Source organism: Equus caballus, chromosome 16 (genome assembly GCF_041296265.1).
Source record: "Equus caballus isolate H_3958 breed thoroughbred chromosome 16, TB-T2T, whole genome shotgun sequence".
NCBI classification, from domain to species: domain Eukaryota; kingdom Metazoa; phylum Chordata; class Mammalia; order Perissodactyla; family Equidae; genus Equus; species Equus caballus.
In genome coordinates, this window is record NC_091699.1 from 35,258,940 (window position 1) to 35,278,760 (window position 19,821).

The 19,821-nt window shown below is 37.5% G+C and overlaps 1 protein-coding gene across 50 annotated transcripts in view; it reads left to right on the forward strand.

Moving 5' to 3' along the window:
- Positions 1-19,821, forward strand: part of MAGI1 (membrane associated guanylate kinase, WW and PDZ domain containing 1) — a 597,491-nt gene that overhangs the window by 485,251 nt on the left and 92,419 nt on the right. For all 50 annotated transcript variants that reach the window (XM_070238662.1, XM_070238674.1, XM_023621197.2 and 47 more), the window contains 2 exons: positions 5,910-6,116; positions 9,775-9,976. In XM_070238662.1, coding sequence (XP_070094763.1) covers positions 5,910-6,116; positions 9,775-9,976 — 409 coding nt within the window. The remainder of the gene's footprint in view (positions 1-5,909; positions 6,117-9,774; positions 9,977-19,821) is intronic.

The following is a 19,821-nucleotide window of genomic DNA, read 5'->3' on the forward strand; positions in this document are numbered from 1 at the left end:
GTCTTGTAGGAAGAAGATAGATGAGTCTCCCCTACCCCCGCCCCCATACAAAATATGAAAGAAGCATGGGATGAGGGACAAAGGGCCTGAGTCCTGTTTACCCTGGATTAGACAAGCGACCCTAAGGAAGGCATTTCTGCTGCTCCGGGCCTCCGTGCTCCTCACCTACAAAAGAGGAATGGTTTTCTCTGACTCGTTTATTTTTGCTACACAAAGCGTGGCCCCTGGACCATCAGCATGAGCATCAGCATCACCTGAGTACCTGTTAGAAATTCAGAATCTCAGGCCCCGCTATGACCTACTGAATCAGATTCTCCATTTAATGTAACTTTATTGTTTGCACAAAGTTTAAGAAAACCAACGTATACCATGCAGAACGTTTGTGAAGATCATGTTTTAGTCACCTTTTTACACTTTATTTCTAGTGTCTGGCGTAGTGCCTGGCTTAAAATAGTTTCTCTGAAAGGGAATGAATGAATGAATACTAAATTTGTACAAAGTGAGAGGCTGCATAGACTTGATTCATTCTGGCTTAAAACTCAGGGTTACTGTCCTCCTTAAATATTTTATCAAGCTCTAAAAATTGATTTGCAGTCCCATTAATTTTTAAATGTGTGTCAGAAAATATTTTCTTTGGCTTGGTCATGGCCAAAGATTGTGCCTGTTAATTACGACCAGCAGTGGCTTCCTCTTACGTCTTCCCCTGCCCCTCCGCCCCCTAGCCACCATCCCTGTTGAATTTCATCGAAGAGCCAGTTCTGAAAATAGAAGCAGAGACACGCACATTCTCACTTGGGAGTGAGCCGGGCCCCCACAAGAAGGATGTGTTGAGTAATGTGGGGACTGTGGGACAGTTGGGTTCATAACTCCTAGAAAATGTGCAGCCTGCCAATTCATAACCCAAATTAATTTTTTAATCATTTATAATTCTTCAAATGATTTTTATTTAATACCATTAAATGATCCGTTTCTCTTCTGCATACTCTCTGTAAGGTTTGTGTTTCTGCCATGGCTAGGCTTGCCTGATTATGACCAGAGTGGAAACTATTGATAAGGTGGAGAGTTTTCGGAAGGCAGGAGTCATGCCCTCACGTGCCTGGGGGGCCAGGTGGAGTGAGGGAGTGAATAGAGTGGGCAGAGGCAGTGGAGATCCGGGGTCACTGTGGCAGACGGGGGAGTGCAAGACCCATCTTGCCCATTGTTGCGTGGTAAAGACAACATGGGATCACAGCATAAGCCCAGCGGCCAAAAGCTCAGGGACCAAAACCAGTTTCACCCCAAATCAATTTACTCAAAGACCAATCTGTGAGTTTTTAAGGATTGTTTGAAGTTTTAGGTTTTCTTAGATCCTTCACTGTGTCCATGCCGCTTTATCTGCCCATGCTTTTGCATTGCAACAACCTCACAGCACTCTCCTAGTTTGAGGCCAACGTGTTGGTCTCACAAGGGCTGGGGCAGACCAAGGGTAGGAGCAAAAACTTCTCTGCAGAAAGAGTTAATTCAGTGAGTGTCTTCCTGGTGAATTGTCTTTGGTCCCATACTTGTCATCGACCTTGCCTGTAAGGGACAGAATCCAAGGAACCAGACATTACGGTTTGTCAAGCAGCCCTTCCCAGTATATCCAGATTTTAATCGGAAACATTCAGTCTTTAAATGTTGGTCACTCATTCAAGTTAATTTTTTAAATATGTGAAAAAAAAACCCCATATCTGCAAAGGAAAGTTGAACCCTCTGCAGTTAGAAGACCACTAAGTAGAAGCTTTTCTGTGAAGGTTGTAGGCAGTATGGGAAATAAGAAATGCTGGAGAGATTTGAATAATAACACTGTCTCATATTTACAGCACCTCATAGTTTACAGGGTACCTTTAAGAAAGTTGTGTAATTTGATCTTCGCGATAATCCCGTGAGGTCGCTAGGGCTGGTGCTACCATTCCCATTTCACAGAGAAAATAATTGGCCTGAGTGTCAGAAACTTGTCCAAGGTTATTTGGTCTTTGGCAGGTGTGCTTGCTGTTCCTTTAAAGGAATAGCACTCGGTTACCACTTGGCAAGCACTTCAGACACATTCTCTCATTAATCCTCCCAACAAGGTGTAATGAGCCTGGTTTTGAAGATTAGAAACATACACTATCAACGTTAAGTAACATTTATCAAGCCTCGCTGTAGTGGCAGACTTTAGCATGGGCTAAAGACTTTAAATGGACCGTCTCATTTTATCCTCGTGACAGATACTCTGGGTAGAAACTAGGTACTCCTAGAATCCCGATTTCACAGAAGAGGACAAAGACTTTAAAAAATGGCTAAATGACTTGCCCAAGGTCGCAAACCAATTAGCGGTAAAGCTGGGATTTGAACCCTGGGCTGTCTACCACTGCGGGGTGCTGAGTGCTGCTAATGCCTCCACGTTAGATTAACCCAGATGAAGCTGCTGATATTCAACAGCTTGTCTTCCACAACAGCAATTACATATGCTTCAACCTGATGTATGTGTTGTATCTGTCTCCAATCAATCTTAAACTAATTTCCGGAAACAGCAACAAGAATGAATAAGTGGATTCTTTTTTAGGGGAGTTTGTAGTTGCATTGAGAAATCTCATCATTTATTAACTTAAGAAAGACTGTGAACTTGAAAACTGAGGAAAATCCACACACGTTTGTCAAATTTAGGCATAGCTTTTATTTTTCAGACGTTTATTTCTTTCATAAACTGAGGATGTTTAAGTTCTAATTGATTTTTAAATGACAGTGGTTTTATGAATTTTGGTTCAGTGGCCCTGAAAATGAGTGATACGATTGTAAAATTATAAAATTCTGAGTAAAGGATCCCATGCTTTAGTCACATCTTTCAGTGGAAGATTATTATTTGTAGACGTTGGTCTTAGTGTAACTTCTAACTCAAAATGTACATGATGTTTCGGAATAATAGTGAACAGAAGGAATTAAAATTAAATTCAGTAGAGCTTTGTTTCTATTTTTTGTTCACTGTGAAGATTATTTTTTAAATTGTTAGCTGTTTTACCTTCCTAAACTTTGCTAATAGCCTTCACTCAATGAACAAGTCAATAGGTAGCCTAGTCTCAACTTCAGTGAATGCATGGACATCCTTTAAGGTAACCTTTGTGGAAAGGCAAGATGAATCTTGGTTCATATGTGTACTAATTCTTCCTTGCACATAAATTGGCCCCTTTAAACACACATGGTATGCCTTCTTCTGGCTGGTTCTGCTCAGTTCTTGTACCGTTAAGTGGGAAACCTGATAGAAGTTTTTTGAAGAGATTGATATATCACCTTCTGCGAAAGAATTGTAATGATTGAGTTGAGTACCAGCCACCAGAATGTTCTTCTCGGATTTCTGTCTAGTGTCCTTCACCTTCAAACACAGTCCCCTTTAGTCTGCTACTCTTCTTTTTTTTTTTTGTGAGGAAGATCAGCCCTGAGCTAACACCCATTGCCAGTCTTCCTCTTTTTATTTTTGCTTGAGGAATATTGTCACTGAGCTAACATCTGTGCCAATCTTCCTCTATTTTGTATGTGGGATGCCACCACAGCGTGGCTTGACAAGTGGTGTGTAGGTCTGTGCCTGGGACCTGAACCGACAAACCCCAGGCCGCCGAAGCAGAGCGTGTGAACTTAACCACTACACTACCGGGCTGGTCCCAGTCTGCTGCTCCTCTTAATTTGTGTGTTTAGAGTTCCACTGATGACACACACAGTTACATCACTCTCAAAGAAAGTGGGTGTGTACGTTCATAATTTTGGTGACTCAAGAAAGTATCTTAAAAGAAATAGTATTAATACAAAATTTTATTTATAAAGATAAAGGCTGACAGAAACAAATTCATCACCTCTGTGTCTCATGCAGAGCAGCACCTTACTGTCTCCTTTTCACTTGTGTGCTTGTATCATAAAATGTGTGTTTTATGTAATTGTAAGCTGAGGTTAGCCAATGGGATGAGAGCCTTGGGAAAAAACAGCATGTAGAGGACTTAGTATTTACAAATTCTACTGTATTAGACATAGAAGTGCGCACGTTGCTTAGGATTTATTGAAGGGCTCAGTATGATTTATCTTTCTGGGCTTATTCTTAAAGATGTGAAATGGTGAAATGGATCAATAGCATTATAATATTGATTTTTTTATCATGTAGTCAGTGAATATTATTGATTATAAGCTGTATTTTTCAAACTTTGGTCATTCATGAATCACCTTCATGATTTTTTTCCATATCTGAATGTAAAGTCTATTATTTGCTTGAAGTTTTCTGTAAACTAACTTGCTTTTTAACTTGTTTTCAAAAGGAAACTCATCACTACCATTGCTGTGATTTATTCAGTTGATTAGTCTTTCATATGTAGCTGCCTTTTAATCTGTTAAAAAACAGAATTCAATCGAGTAAGTTTGAAGATCTAACTGGCTTCAGTCAATGATTCATGAACTGAGCAGCATCCCATCCAGCAAACAGAAAGGAGCTCCAAGGAGCTGTACAAAATGGAAGAATTTTAAAGGCGAAAAGAGTATGGGACAAGGAAGTCATAAAAAAAAGAAAGTATTGTTTCAGGCAAGGGCACCTTCCTTTAGGGGAAGGGCAGGGGTCTGTCATGTACATGACCTTGATAGTGCTGGTCATGTAATTTCAGATTGACTGGTTAAAGGTCATAATCCTAGGAGAGGATGAAACTGCAGTTAGGTTAGATATTAAGTCTTGGTTTTGCTGTCCTGGGGCTTAGCCCAAGTGACTCCATTTTGGGCCTGTTATTTCTTTTTTAACAAAACTTTAAGATTAAAAAGAAAAGTCAATTTAAAAAATATTGCTTTTTCACTAAATTGTGTGTGTGTGTGTGTGTGTGAGGAAGATTGTCCCTGAGCTAACATCTGTTGCCAATCCTCCTCTTTTGGTTGAGGAAGATTGTCGCTGAGCTAACATCTGTGCCATCTTCCTCTATTTTGTATGTGGGTTGCCGCCACAGCATGGCTTGGTGAGTGGTGTGTAGGTCCATGCCCAGGATCCAAACCCGTGAACCCTGGGCTGCCATAATGGAGCATGTGAACTCAACCACTATGCACCGGTTTGGTCCTCACTTAATTTTTTTGAAATTGACTTTATATTACTACCATAACTTACTAGTTATGTTTTTCTAGTGCATTTAAAATATATATGCACTAATTAAAATAAAAAATTAAAATGTAAAAATCCATCCAGGTACTGCTCAGAGTCACTTAGCATACTATCATCAGACCTGAGCCAAACTTTGGGAAAAAGTGGCTGAAAGTGAACATGAGTAATTACTAACAGGGTTACTCATAAGGGGTACCATGCCACTGTTAACACAGAGTTTTCTGTTAAAACTTGGCAAACGTTTGTTGCCACCCCGCATGACCCTGAGAGTCAAGCCTGCCATTCACTTAAAGAGGCGCCACGTGGTGTTCACTGTTCTCCTTCTTAAATATTGCCCTGGTACGCTGTTGAGGAGTCCCCTTATTAAAGGAAGGTGACCTCAACTTTGTGGGCCTGTAAGGGTGCCAGCAATAATTAATTTTTTTGTTTTGTATGAGACTCACTCTAAATTGGATTCAGCATTATGCTGGTGCATATTTGTAAAAAGGTGACCAATTGAAATTCAAATATAACGAGGATGAAGTTTTGCTATTCAGCACAGCAGCCTTTGTTTTTAGCTCTAGTAGGTTCTTTGAACCAAAACAATGCAGCTTTCCTCCTTGCTTCTGAAATCACCATGTCTAGCTGGGTAGGAATGCCATCTTTTCTAGCCCATTCCAGAAGTAAAATACAGTTTGTTCTGGCTTTCCAGTTTAGATTTTGTTTTTAATGTGCTGAGAGATTTGGATGTGAAGACTTGAAAAAAACAAAGTATTCTTTCTGAAACATGCAAATGTGTCTCTCCATCACCTAGGAAACTATTATGGGACACCCAAACCTCCTAGCCAGCCAGTCAGTGGGAAAGTGATCACGACGGATGCCTTGCAAAGCCTTCAGTCTGGCTCCAAGCAGTCCACCCCAAAGCGAACCAAGTCCTACAATGATATGCAAAATGCTGGCATAGTCCCTGCGGAGAATGAGGAGGAGGATGACGTTCCTGAAATGAGCAGTAGCTTTACAGGTAAAGACCAGACCCTCATCCCCCGACATGGCCTTGCAAAGAGTTATGACATTTCTATTCACAAGAGGAATTCTGAAGGCTCACCAGAATTCAAACTGTGACCACACAATGCTTGGGGAAGAGGTGGTCTTTTCACTAGTCTGTTCTTCATGCCTCTTTGCAAGACTGTTTAACTTCACTCAAATATCTTAAAGGGCTGGAGGGAAATGTCTGTGGAAGGGAACCAAGAATAATCAGCATTGTTTGTTTCTCTCCAAAATGATATATGTATAAGAGTATTTGCCTTTCATTTATTTATTTCTTGGCCTTGCCACTGCTCCATATTTATAGCTGATTTCTTATAAAGAGAAATATGAGAATTTGCTTAACAGTTTAATATCAGTTGATGCTATATGGAAGGCTAGCAGCATCATTTTATCTCCCACCTTTGTAAGGAGAGCTACAGTGGAAATAGATCATGTGTTCACTTAACTTATGCACATTTTACTATACGCCCTAAAAGAGAGAAAGATGGAAAAATAGTAAATACTCTAAGATTATATCTTGCAAATGCATTCTATGTTAAATAGTATATATTACTGATTGTATTATATCTTTATATATACATTCAGGGCTATCTACCTGCAAGCTTAGGTATGCTGTATTTTATGAAGGGGTCTTCAAGGACAAGGTCTCTGGGTAAGGCCATCCAGGTTGGGTATTGCACAATTCCAGGGAGCCTCATTCACAGAAGCTATAACGTATGTTCCTTGGGTTGGTGCAGTGACCTACAACCATTCAAGAATATTTTTCAGTATGAGGGTTTGAACTTACAGCAAGTCAAAATCTAACAACTGTGTTAAGACGTGAGTAATTCCAGTCTATGATGCTGTGACTTTGAAGAACATCTTGTTTCTTCTGTTTTTCCTATACTTAAATATTAGTGTTATTGCTGTATATGTATATGCAGCATATGAGATCTTCCTCTGTCATACTGGCCTTTTCTGATATCACCACACTTCGGACATTGCTTGTTTTGACTCGGCCCCAATAAAGAAGAAATTAGTAAACTCTGTATTTTCCCCTTTGTGTTACTAAGTCTAATAGAATGTTTAGGAAAAAGTTTGTGTTAATTGAATGCTTTCTACAGCCTGTATGGGCCTCTCTGAGGTTTTCTCTTTCATTAAACTCAAAAGCCTAAAATTCTTCAAGATGACAGTTAAAAAAGTTTTGATGGCTTTATTGTCATAACAGTAGCCCAACCCTTCTGTAAGAAGCAGTGGATAAAGAAGGAGGAGGCCTGGTTCCTCTTTTTGCTTGAGGAAGATTGTCGCTGAGCTAATGTCTGTGCCAGTCTTCCCCTATTTTGTGTGAGATGTTACCACAGCATGGCTTGATGAGTGGTGCTAGGTCTGTGCTTGGGAATCTGAACCCGTGAACCCCAGGCCGCCGAAGTGGAGCATGCGAGCTTAACCACTGTGCCACCTGGCTGGCCCCTCCATTTTCTTAATGAGAATGGATTAGGCCAGTGGCTGACCCATAGTTGCAATATCTAGGAGAAATTGGCCATCTTTTAAAATATGTACTTTTTTTGAAATCAGCTGGTTTCATGCACTTACACATTTTATCCATTTATGGGTAGTCCTCACTGATATGAAAGCAGATTATGACAAAAGGTCAATATTTCTTTTAAAAATAGCTAATACTTTAATATCTTGATCTTTCAACAAATAGGAATAGCAAATCTGGATATAACCTGAAAAATAAATGTGGTCACAGAAACAGAGGACCTTGAGGGTAATGTGCAGTTAAATAGTTCTGCCAGGCTGACTGGATGGTCCCCAACAAGCATGTATGCCTTTATTTGTCCTCCATTTATTAAGTAGATTTCTTGGTAGAAAGCAACAACAAAGTAGGGGTAGTTGACTATAGGTCTTGATGCTTTTCCTGTTTCTAACTACTATAAATGTCTGCCTCTAGAAGCCACACCTCAGGAAATCTGACCCCATAAAATCCCCAGTTGAAATTCTGGCATCAAAGAAAAACTTCTGGGCCCAGGTCATTATTGCTAAAGTCAGTCTGATCATTAGTTTCTGCCCAAAAGAGAAAGCCAAGTGGCACCTGATTGTCTTCTTCAGATTCCTGTCTTACGCCAAGAAAGCCAATAGGATGCACAGAGACAGAACTGTTCTTGGGAGAGGAAATCAGAGGTTCAATTGGGGATATTAGCCTTTCTCTATCTTTCATGTTTGCTTCCGTCTATGTGGGCTTAATTCCCAGGCAGGTCTTGCCAAGCTGTCTCAAGATGGTCACCAGCCCCTACAGCATGAGAACCTGTCAGCTTAATAACTTCAGTATCAAGAGGCCACCTCTTGCTTGATGGTTCCAGCAAACACTTCCATGCCTGACATTCATTGGTTTGCCTTGGATCATATGCCTGATCCAATCACAAAGGCAAGAGTGATAGGAATGCAACTTGGGCCCACCGCATAAGCTTGGAGTGGGGTTAAGTCAATCCCTACCTGGACTGCATGGACCTGGTATGGAGGGGGTGATTTCCAAAGGAAGATCTGAGTAGTGGTACCAGAAGAAGGCGGGATAGGTACGGGTCAGGGAAAGAACACAGGCAACCTCCTCAATGGTGGTGGAATTTTGGTGGAGGTGCTTGTTTAATAGGTGTGACATGTCCTCCATCCAACTTTTGGATTACCTTCATTCTCATGTGTGTCATTGGGAACTACTCATCAGAGAAAAGATTTGAAATCAACATGTTATTATTCCTCAGTCTGCTTTCAGTAAATCAGAAATGTCTACAGGAGAATTACTCTGGGAGATAGAAAATAACTATATCCCCTGATTATTACATTTTAAAGCCCCATGGAGACTGACATTTAATATCATTGGCTTCTATAAAAATTCAACCAGAATGTCAACAATGCTGTTTGTGGATATTTCGATGACATCACCTCTTGTTTCTAGTTAATAAGAAGGCAAGGAGACTTATGTACTTAGAGCCTTCTTTTAAGACACAAATCAAATCAGTCCACCTACATAATACTGTTCTAGGGGGAACTGTCTTGGTTTTCACAGAAACATTCACCTCATGTTTCCAAAAGAGGCTCACATCTGACTCACTGGTATAACTGTCACCATATTCTAAATTTTTGTATACTTTCCAGCTTTATTTGTCAGTCTTTGATCTTTGCCAGTGTCTACCAAAAATATTTTCAATAGCTTATGCAAAATGGACAATAACGCCCTTATATCTGTGTTTTCAGTGTGGACTTTCTTCTTGCCCCCAAGTCTTCTGAGTCATGAAATCAAGTGATACCTCTGATTTGTGCAACTCAGTCTGTGTTTTGATGGCTTCTTAGTTTAAGAGACTTTAGGATTTGAGTTATGGATTTGTTTCTTCTTTGACATTCCCAAAAGTGTCAGCAATGCATTATTTAAGGATATTTTTCTCTTCTTTCTTTTTAGGTAAAATAAATTTGGTCCATCATTGTGGTGCTTTCTATTAAAAGAACTTTCATCTAAATAAAACAGAATATAGTCAGTGGTCAGCAATTGGGAAAGGACGAGGGCTTTTAAGAATATAGATGCTTACAGTTGTGAACTCCCTGGTTTGGGCTATGATGGATGATTTTTTTTCCCTCTCTCTCTCCTCATAATTAAACAGCCGATTCTGGTGACCAAGAAGAGCACACTCTCCAAGAAACAGCGCTACCACCTGTGAATAGTAGCCTCATCGCTGCTCCCATCACGGACCCTTCTCAGAAGTTCCCTCAATACCTACCTCTTTCTGCAGAGGATAATTTAGGTCCTCTACCTGAAAACTGGGAGATGGCCTATACCGAAAATGGAGAAGTCTATTTTATAGAGTAAAGTATACCATTATTTCTACCTCAATTTCTCCCTTTCTTTCATCTCCTTCCCTCCCTCTCTCTAGCAGTTACAGATGTAAATTAAATCTAAAAGGATTGATCACACACTGATTCTCTTATACAATTTAACAAGCTTTGTTTAAAAACAAAAAAAAACAATTAGCATAGCATCCTAATCATTGAGTCTGGAAAACTTGAGGAAGCATAGGGTTGTTAATTTCCCTAAAGGGTTAGTTAAATTAGGGTGTATATATAAATTATAGTATAATATGTAAAGAATATATTTAGCCGTTAATAGGTAAATCCTTGCTCTTTCTTTCTTAATTGGGTTTCAGTTTTCTTTTTATTGAGCTTTAAGAGTTCTTCATTTATTCTGGATACAATTCCTTTATCATATTTGTGATTTGCAGACATTTTCTCCGAGTGTGGGTTTTGTTTTTACTCTCTTAATTGTGTCGTTTGAAGGGCCAGAAGTTCATAATTTTGATGGAGTCTAATTTATTAATTTTTTTCGTTTGTGAATTGTGCTTTTAGTGTAGTAGCTAAGAAATCTTTACCTAACCCAAAGTAATAAAGCAGTAATTTTCTGCTATATTTCTTTTTTTATTTATATTTCTTTTTTTTGATCCATTTTTTGTTTTTTTTACATGGTGCAAAGTGTGTGGATTGAAGTTTGAAAATATATACATGTGTAAAGTCTTTCAAAATTATAAAACTTAAATTCTATATAGTTAAACATTTAATAAATAACCTTTACTGAAAAGGAAAAAAATATATACGATTGAAACCATTCTAGAAAATCTAAGATAATATGATTTCTTAACCAACAATAGTCAATTTTGAAATTGCTGTACTTTGACTCTATTAAGATTCACCATAGTTTTATGTATCACTAAAACAGAAAATGCCTAAACTGTAAAATAAACAAAAACAGATGAATCTCTTATACTCAAATTGATTGAAGTTCTGCTGTTCAGTGAACAGTAACAAAAGAGGGCATTGCAGAACAATATATGAAGTGTCTCACTGTTGTAAAATATATGGATATATGCAAACCTGTGCTCTGTACTATATGTGTACATTAGTTTCTATGAATATGTAGATATAGCTCTCTATATAGAAAAATTCTGGAAGTATCTATTAACACTTGAGTTTAAGTTAAGTAAGGAATTTATTTTCTAACCACATTATACATTTCTGTGTGGTTTGAATATATAATTCCATTTAAATATATATCTCAGCATATGCTTTGTAATTAGAAAAATCAGTGAAGATAAGAAAACATAACTTTTCTAAAGACATGGGAGTAAGGGAAAGGCTTGGGTCTCAGAACACACTCTTTCAGAACCTACCTAGGAAATCTGAGATAAGAGAACTAGTGCTTGTGTGTTCTTTTCCAGCCAGAAGAAGGGGACAACCCACGTTTCTATGTTCATGTTTACAGCAAATGCATATTAAAGACAGGGTTGGAAGGTGTAGTCTTTTCTTTTGAATCAGGGAAGTTTAGTGGTTAAGAGCTCACCTGAAAAGTCATTGTTTCCACCACTTAGTAGTTATGTGACCTTGGGAACTTGAGTTTACCATGTTGCATCTCAATTTTCCATATCTGTAAAGGACATGAATATTATGAATCATACCTACCCTGTCAGATTGTCATGAGAATTAACTGGGATAATGGATGTAAAGTACCTGAGCTAGTACTAATCAGTGGGCATTATTATTACTGTTACCATTTTCATCATCATCCTCTTTCGTTATTACAGAGGAGTTTAAGCGTTGTTATAAAAAATGGATGTCAACTATGAGCTCAAGATTTTGTACTTAGCTTTTGCAATAAATTACCTTTGAAATTATGTCTATTAGTAAGGGAGACTTGTGTTGGGAAAAGGAAAGCATAACAGGCATTCCTGATACAAAGTAATGTGTGAAACTCAAATTCTCGGAAAAGGATGTACCGATAATTTTGCTCAAGACTGACTTGATAATTTGACAGAAGCAAGTTGATTATTTGGATGGTTAGTGAAATACTAGCCCCCAAGACTCTGGCTGATGTGTAGGACAGTACAGGGGTTTGCTTACTTTTCGTAATCTAATTTAACTTTTAACTGATGCTAGGCTAATGTTTCATTGGCCTAATGTTTAGTAGAAAAATTATACAAAAGTGTACGACAACTATGGGATTTGGTTTGCAGCTATCAAATTCGGTAGATATTAAGTGATTAGATACACACCATTTATATTTTAGCCTAAATTATATTTCATGCTTAATGAATTTTCAGGTGTCCTTTATTCTGAAGAACTTCATCTTAGAGTGTCTTACGTTGAATAGCAAGTTAAATTTCTGTAGAATCAGATCTACCTTGTTTTATGTATATGTGTGTATTTTAGTGTTGCAGTTTATGGGAAATCTAAGACATAGTGAAATTTTAAAAGAACATTAAAAATCAAGCACAGACTTACAAATCCTGGGCATTATATAGAAAATAAACGTAGGAAGACTTTGAGAGCAGGAATAATTAAGGCAGATTTGCTAGGGAGCTTGGGATCAAAGGAATGACAGGTGACGAGTTCCCTGAGTTTTCCTTTTACCTCGTATATCCCAGACTTAGAGCTGAAGAAGCCAGTAACCCAGAAAAACCAACAGGTGGAGACAAAAAAAAGCCTTCTCTAGCTAGAGGACCTGGAATGGGACATCCTACAGGACAGAACACTTTTAGTCGATGACCGCTGGCTCCAGTAACAGCACAGAAAAACCTGTGTTCCCACCCCTGCCAGCAAAGATCAAGTGGGAAGCCTAGTCCTCCACCTCTATAGGCTGTAACTGGAAGCCCAAACCTCTTTGCCAGGGTAGCGTTAAAAAAGGCTCAGAAGAGAGCTGGGACTTTGATTGTACCAAGGCAGTAGTGAGTACTTGCCCAATCTCCATGTGGATTCAAGAGACCATGTAGTGGGAAGGCTGGACTTCCACCCTGACCTGGCAGTAATGAGGCAGCTTCCCTCTTCCTGCTGGAGTAGTGTCAGAGTCAGTATTTTCACCACCATCTAGTAATAAAGAGCCTCCTTCCCTCCCTGTGGAGTCAGTGCGAGCCAAGTTGGGAGCAGTAATGAGGCACTCCTGCCCCTCCCAGCCAAGCTGGTATCAGTGGAGGCCGAGGGGGCACCTGGAACTCCCATCCCCACTCAGCAGTACCAAGAAGCTCCTCGTCCCCTTGGGTGTCAATGAAGGCCAAGTGGGGACTCTGAACTTCTACCTCCACTGAGAAATAACAGGTGGTACCACCGCTTCCCCTGCTGGAGTAGTGTCAGGAAAAGCCAGCTAAAATAGAAGGTTTAAATAAGATCCGAAGTGCTATAACGTAATACCCAAGATGTCCAGGTTTTAATTTTTAAAAATCACCTGTTACACCAAGAACCAGGAAAATCTCAAATTGAGGGAAAAAAGACAATCAGTAGATGCCAACACCAAGATGGCAGAGGTGTTAGAATGATCTGATAAAGATTTTGAAGCAGCCATCATAAAAGTGTTTCAATGAATGATTATAAACGTGCTTAAAACAAGTAGAAAAATAGAAAGCTTCAGTAAAAAAAAGTCTCAGCAGAGCAATAGAAGATATAAAAAATGGAAAGTTTAGAACTGAAAAATACAAGAATCAAAATAAAAAGCTCAGTAGGTGGATTCAGCAGCAGGATGGAGGGGAGAGAGAAAGAATCAATAAACTTGAAGATGGAAAATAGAAATTACCCAATCTGAACAACAGAGAGAAAGTTGACTTAAAAAGAACAGAGCTTCTTTTGGAGTCCCAGGAGAAGAGGAAGTAGGTAGAGCTGAAAAAGCACTTGAAGAACAAATTCTTCAAATTTGGCCAAAGAAATAAACCTACAGGGAAGCATAATGAACCCAAACAGGATAAACCCAAAGAAAACTACACCAAGACACATCATAGTCAAACTTCTGAAAACTGAAGACAAAGGAAAATCTTAAAAACAATGAGAGAAATGACACATTGCTTATATGGATGAAACAGTTCAAATGACAACGTATTTCTCATCAGAAGCCCTGGAGACCAGAAGGAAGTGACACAGCATTTTTCAGGTCCTGAAAGAAAAGAAGAATCAACCCAGAATTCTATATCCCATAAAAATGAAGAAGAAATCAAGATATTATTAGATGAAGGAAAACCAAGAGAATTTGTCACCAGCAGGCCTGTTCTAAATAAATGGCTAAAGGATATCCTGTAAACAAAAAGAAAAATATAAAAGAAGTAATCTTGGACTATCAGGAAGAAAGAACAATGGAAAGAGTAAAAGTACAGGTAAATAGAATAAATTTTCTCTTGTTCTTGAGTTTTTAATTAGACTTGAAAGTTGAAGTAAAAGTTATGACACTGTCTGATATGCTTCTAAATGTATGTAGGGAAAGCATTTAAGACAATTTTATTATAAATGAAGGTAGGTAAAGGGATATGGATGGAGATATATAAACACATACATACATACATAAACATACATAAACATACACATATACTGTATCATCTTCGGGCTAAAATAATATAGTATTTTAGTAACAAAAATAGCATAAACTGGGTGGCTTAAATAATAAACATTTATTTCTCACAGTTCTGGATGCTGGGTAGTTCAAGATCAAGGCACCAGCAGATTCATATCTGATGAGGACCCACTTCTAGTTCATACATAACCATCTTCTCACTGTGTCCTCACATGGTGGAAAAAAACAGAACAAACAGAATAAAGTACAAAATGAAAGACTTAAACCCTAAGATATCAATAATTACATTAAATGAATTTAACTCAATACAGGTGTTAAGAGAGAGACTGGCGAAGAGACTAAAAAATATGACCCAACTTTGTGCTTTCTACAAAACTTACTTCACATAAGACAATATTGGTGAATTGAAAGTAAAAGTCTGAGAAAAAATATATCTTGAAACATTAATCAGAAGAAAGCAAGAGTTGCATATTAATATCAAATAAAGTAGGAAAATCTCCAAACACTTAGAAACTGAACAACTCACTTCTAAATAATTCACAGGTCAAGCAAAAGTCTCAAGGGAAATTTTTTTTTTTAAAGATTTTATTTTTCCTTTTTCTCCCATAGCCCCCCAGTACATGGTTGTGTATTTTTAGTTGTGGGTCCATCTAGTTGTGGCATGTGGGATGCCACCTCAGCATGGCTTGATGAGCGGTGCCATGTCTGCACCCAGGATTCGAACTGGTGAAACCCTGGGCCTCTGAAGCAGAGTGCATGACCTTAACCACTGGGCCAGCCCCTTATGGGAAATTTTTTTTAAAAAATTGAACTGAATGAAAATGAAAATACAGCATATTCAAAAGGGTGGGACACAGCCAAAGCAGTGATAAGAGGTAAATTTATAGCACTAAACACATATATTAGAAAAGAGGAAAAGTTGCAAATCAACAATGTCAGCTCCCAACTCAAGAACCTAGAAAAAGAAGAGCAAATTACATTTGAGGTAATTAGACAGAAAGAAAGAAAGTACAGAAATCAGTGAAATTGAAACAAAAACAGTGAAGAAAATTAGTGAAACAAACAGCTGATTCTTCAAAAGATTAATAAAATTGAAGAACCTCTAGCAAGACTGACAAAGAAAAGTTGAGAAAAGTCCCAAATTACTAATATTAGGAATTAAACAAGGAATCACTGCAGACCCTGAAGACATCAAAAAGATGAGAATGCTGCCGTCAAGTATGCACACATAAATTTGACAACTTAGATGAAACAGACCGATTCCTCAAGAAGCACAAACTACCACAGTTCATCCAGTATGGAACAGAATTGGTATGGAACTCAATGGTATGGAATTTACATAGCCCTGTAACTATTAAGGAAAATAAACTTGTCATTTAAAAACTCCTGGAAAAGAAATCTCCAGAATCAGATGCTTTCACTGGAGAACGATTCAAAGAAGAATTAACACTATTTCTGTGTAATCTCTTCCTGAAAGTAGAAGAGCAAGAACACTGCCCACTTATTTTTATGAAGTTAGTGTTATCCTGTTACCAAAAACAAACAAGGACAATAACAAGAAAAAAGGAAACTGCAGAGCAATATCCTCATGAATATAGATCAGTAATCTGTAATAAAATATTAGCAAATAGCTTTCAGCAATATAATAAAAGAATTGTATACAGCATGACCAAGTGGGAATTATTCCAGGGATCAAGACTGACTTAATATTCGAAAAATTAATCAATGTAATCCACCATATTAAGAGACTGAAGAAAAAAATCACATCATATTCATCAGTACACTAAAAGCGTTTGACAAAATTCAGCACTCATTCATGCTAAAAATTCTCAGAAAAGTAAGAATTGAGGGGAATTTTCTTGACTTGAAGAATGTCTACAAAAACCCTACAGCTAACATTATACTTAATGTTGAAAGAAAGTACTTTCTCTACAAGATTGAGAACAAGCCAAGGATATTAGCTCTCACCACTCTTATTTAACATCATGCTTGAAGTTCTAGCCAGGATAATAAAGCAAGAAAAAGAAATAAAAGACATACAGAGTGAAAAGGAAGGAATAAAAGTACCCGTCTTTGCAGATTACATGACTATCTTTATAGAAAATCACAAAACAAATACAAAAAGAATTCAAGAAGTGAGTTCAGCAAGATAAAAGATAAGTATACAAATAGCAATTGTATAACTATATATTAGCAATGAACACATGGACAAAAAATTCAAAATAAAATACAATTCACATTTACTTCAAAAAAGGAGTACCCTTTAGGTATAGATCTAGTAAAACATGTACAGGACTTTGTATGCCATAAACTACAAAACACTGCTGAATGAAATCAGAGAAAGTCTAAATAAGTGGAGAGGCAGACTCTATTCACAGATTGAAAGACTATGATTGATATAGTGAAGATGTCAGTGCTCCCTAGATGGATATAAGAGTTTAATGCAATTCCTGTCAAAATCTCAATGACTTTCTTTTGTAGATATACACAAGTTTATTCTAAAATTTATGTGGAAAGGCAAAGGAAGTAGAATAGCTAAAACAATTTTGAAAAAGAAGAATAAAGTCAGAGTAATAAGTCTGTCCAATATCAAGACTTGTTAAATAGCCACAGTCATAAAGGCTGTGTGGTATTGATGAAGAAATAGACACAGATCAATGGAACCCAGAATCAGACTCACAAATGTGTCTGGCTGATTTTCAACAAAAATGAAAAAGCATTTCAATGCAGGTAAGATAGACTTTTCAGTAAAATGGTGCTGGAGCAAGTGCATAGCCAGAAGCAAATAACCTCACCCGAAACCTCACACATTATGCAAAAAAAAAAAATTAAGTCAAAATAGATCATCACAGACTTAGGTGTAAAAACATAAAGAAATAAAACTTTTAGGAGAAAAACGGGGAAATATTTGAGATCTTGGAATAGGCAAAGAGTTCTTAGACTTGACATTAAAAATATCTCTAAAAGAAATAATTGATAAATTCATCTTTATTAAAATGAAAAACATTTGCTTCACCAAAGACCCTCATAAGAGGATGAAAATACAAGCTACAGACTGGCAGAAAATATTTGCAACCCCTGTACCTAACAAAGTGTTGGTATCTAGAATATATAAAGAATTGTTAATACTCAACAGTAAAAAAACCAAATCATCCAAGTGGAAAATGAGCTAAAGACATGAACAAACATTTCACTGAAGAGGATATGCACATGGCATATAAGCACGTGAAACAATGTTCAACATCATTAACCGTTGGGGAAATACCAGTTAAAACCACAATGATATATCATTTCACGCCTATGAGGATGGCTAAAATAAAAAAATAGTTAACAACACTAAATGATGGCACAGATGCAGAGAAACTGGATCACTCATACATTGCTAGTAGATATGTAAAATTGCATGGCATTCTAGAAGATAGTTTGATAGTTTCTTAACAAGCTAAACAAGCAACTTGCATACCACCCAGGAATTGCACATTTGGACAGAGAAGTGAACACTTATGTTGGCACAAAAACCTGTATGTGAATGTTTATGGATTTATTTCAAATAACCAAAAACTGGAGACAACCCAGATGTCCCTTCATTGGTTAAACTGTGGTACATCCATGCCATGGAATACTATTCAGCAGTAAAAAGAATTAATTATTGATACCTGCAACAGCCTGTATGAGAATTCTGCTGAATGAAAAATGCCAATCTCAAAAGATTACGTATTGTATGATTTCATTTAAGTAATACTTTTGAAATGACAAAATTATACAAATGGAAAACAGATTAGTGGTTGGCAGGAGTTAAAAATGGCTTTTGGAAAAAGAGGTTGGAAGGGAACCAAGTGCGGCTACCAAAGGGCGTGAAGGATCCTTGTGATGATGAAATTGTTTTGTATCGTGACTATTTATCAATGTCCTAGTTGTGACGTCGTACTATGTAGTTTTACAAGATGTTAGTATTGGTGGAATCTGGGTAAAGGACATGTGGGATCTCTCTGTGTTCTTTCTTATAACTGCATGTGAATCTACAATTATCTCAAAATAAAAAAAGTATTTTAAAAAAAATCATACATAATCTTCCCTCCCAGTACTCACCATTTTTACTATCTTACTGTGTGAATAGTGCTGACCGTAGGTTCTAATGTTAGACTCCCTCAGTTTGGTTCCCAGTTCTGCCATGTGTCAACAGAGTGTCCTTGGGCAAATTTTTTCACCTCTCTGTTGTTTTCTCATCTGTTTTATGGGGAGTAAAAATTTGACTACTAATGACACTCTTCATAGAGTTATTGTAAGGATTAAATAAACTGATACATATAAAAGAACAAATTCTGGTAGCTGTAACTGGACAAATAAGTAGCATTGGTGGTGATAGTTGTTACTATGTTGCCTTTCATTTGTTTGTTTGTTTTTCTTTTAACAGAGTTGAGATAATGTGTGTATGCCTTTGCACATTCTGTTTTTCAGTTAAGCCATGATTTTTCAACAATTAATAAGATTCAAATCTAAAATAAAGAACTGTGACAATTTTTGCAATGTATTTACAACCTAAACTTCAGACTTCCAGAAAAATTTAGGTTACTACTTGACCTGCAAAAAAAATTTTTTTTTTAGTTTCTTGTTTTCCTTTCTGGTTTGCAGCTAGAACGACTAGACTTGTAGCTCTTTGTCTCTCCTATTTAGCTTGCATAGCGTGGACTGGGAGCTCGTGCAGAACTTTGTCCCCGTGTATTTACCTGCTATGGGGCAATTCTTCCAGTCATTCTTGTGACATTTCTAACATGACTGAAGGGCAATATAGATTCTTGGGAATGCTCTGTAAACTTTCAGACCTTTAAGGGCCCAGTCAGTGTCTGTTGGAACACTTCATGTAGAGTTAGGCCGTACCTTCCAGAAGAAAATTGGGTGACATGTTTAGCTTCTCTGTTTCTTGGCCCAGGTTCTATTTATGATAGGTAATTTTTGATTGCCTTCACTATGTCTGAAGCAAAATTTAGGAAGGACTCTAATCATATGTCTTAACAGCTTTGAGCCACTTGCATGAATTGAGGTAGTTTCATACTGTCGTGAGAATTCTTGTGTAATCTAAGGAGTGAAATAGCAGCCTTCTTTGTGAATTCCAGCATCCAAGATTTAAGTCATAAACAAATTTAAAATAAATTGGCCTTTGCTCTTTGGCAAATACCAAGCCTAAAGTAAGTCTAGACAAGGGTAGGTGATATAGATAAGCAGTGTCATTTGGAACTCATTTTTCAAAAATAAAACTGGTATTACATTTTAAGCTCTCCATAATGGAATGATTATTTCTTAGGTAAGTAAAAAGCCTACCTAAGATCCTTTGCAA